Source organism: Buceros rhinoceros, unplaced genomic scaffold (genome assembly GCF_000710305.1).
Source record: "Buceros rhinoceros silvestris isolate BGI_N320 unplaced genomic scaffold, ASM71030v1 scaffold10723, whole genome shotgun sequence".
NCBI classification, from domain to species: Eukaryota; Metazoa; Chordata; class Aves; order Bucerotiformes; family Bucerotidae; genus Buceros; species Buceros rhinoceros.
This window is the reverse complement of record NW_010403046.1, coordinates 12477-14166: the sequence shown is the minus strand read 5'-3', so window position 1 is coordinate 14166 and position 1690 is coordinate 12477. Positions and strand designations below refer to the sequence as shown.

At 41.3% G+C, this 1690-nt stretch overlaps 1 protein-coding gene across 1 annotated transcript in view; it reads right to left on the bottom strand.

Annotated features, from left to right (window-relative positions):
- Positions 1–1690, bottom strand: part of HS3ST5 (heparan sulfate (glucosamine) 3-O-sulfotransferase 5) — a 5858-nt gene that overhangs the window by 1111 nt on the left and 3057 nt on the right. The window contains exon 2 of the mRNA XM_010132850.1: positions 6–152. Coding sequence (XP_010131152.1) covers positions 6–152 — 147 coding nt within the window. The remainder of the gene's footprint in view (positions 1–5; positions 153–1690) is intronic.

Below are 1690 nucleotides of genomic sequence, written 5' to 3'. Positions count from 1 at the left end.
GACCCAGTTTGTGCAGCCGTATTTGTTCCTTGGTGGCATTGCCCTTTCGGAATTCATGGAGCAGCCCTCGCTTGAACTGCAGAGCTCGCAGTGGGATTTCGTCCTGGCCGTGGGGTCCAAATCGACCATCGATGGGGCAGAGTGGCTGCAGTCTGCAAGCAAGATAAGAGGCATTTGTAAAAAGAGTAGATCTCTTAAGGCAAGTTTTCTGCATTAGGCATTCACGCTCCTGGAAACCGTTTGCAATGTAATGTGACATCCCCGTCTTTCAACTTTTATTTCACTCTACCAGTGATTAAATCATTTGAAAATTGTTTCATTATTTATATTCACCTGCAATTAATTAATCTATTTTCCACTTTTATACTGCTTCTTCCTTGTATTCGATGTCACTAAATGCAAGAAATCATTCAGTAAGAAAAATGTTAAAATTTTGCTGCTACAGAACCCTGAAAAAACCCTCACTTGTACTCCTAAAATGGTGCTTTTATTATTATACAGGCCAATATTACACCGAAGATGAAATTGGTGTGTAGAGCTTCCAAAGTCCTAGAGAAAAATGTCATTAATAATTTTGTGGAGCCATGCTCTCCAAAATTAAGGATACATAAGAACAAAGGTTGCCTAGGCAATTTTAATACGACCTAGCTGTGCATATATATTATGATATGGTTCTTAAATTACATGGCCACATGCTATTATTTTTCAGAGGACCCCTGCCTCAGCCAGTGTACCAGATGGGCAATGCTCATTAATAGCTGTTTAGGTATTCAGTATTTATTCTGGTTTCTCAGCATGTGGCCCCTCACTCATTTATGGTGTATTATTCAAACCCCGCTTTCAGGACAGAATTACTTATTTCTTTATGGCTTTTCCATCCATCACTGCTTGTAGGGGTCTCTAATTTGGCACTGATACTAGGACAATGGATGGTTGGGACAAAGTAAGTCTGATCTCCCTGGTTGACCCTCTGGCTGTTTCCTTGATTATCCAGATGCTGAGAGATATAGCCTGTCCAGACAGAGATGAGGAAACAACCCAGATGACATTGCTGGGTTCACACGAGCTCTCGCTAAGTCCTGCAGACTAATTAGAAGGTGTGATGAGAAGTGTTACTTCTCTTGTTGTTACTTCTTTTCTCAAGTTTCTAGCCTCTTCTTTTCCTTTGCTCTCTGCCATCTACTGAATAAGAGCCCGACTTGGCCGCAAAGGCTGAAGCATTGCAAGACTGATGTGAACCTGCCAATAAAAAAAACCAACCTAAAATCCCACCACAACACAGCAAAACAAGCAGGAGGCAATGGCTTGACCTGACGGTGGTACAGTTTGGCCAGACTGCGGTGTGACTGGTAAGACAGTCTTTCTACAGCAGCACGGTGGGGGTTAAAAGCATAAGAAACAGAAGCTGCAATTGCTATCTCTGTTCTTCTCTTCCCTCTCCTTCTGTGTATTTGTTTTTTGTTTTCAAGCAAAGATGATTCCACAACAACAGTTCCAGTTCCATCTCAACTAATTTTATCTCTTTTCCTCAGAAAGAGAGAGTTAACACTGCCTTCAGTGTAACACAACAGCTTGTCATACAGGGTGGCTTCCTTTAAAAGTAAATAAATACTCAAGATATCCTCTAGCCTAAGGGAAAAGACTGGATGTTGTTAAAAGTCCTTCCTCTACATTTCAGCTTTTTCACTCT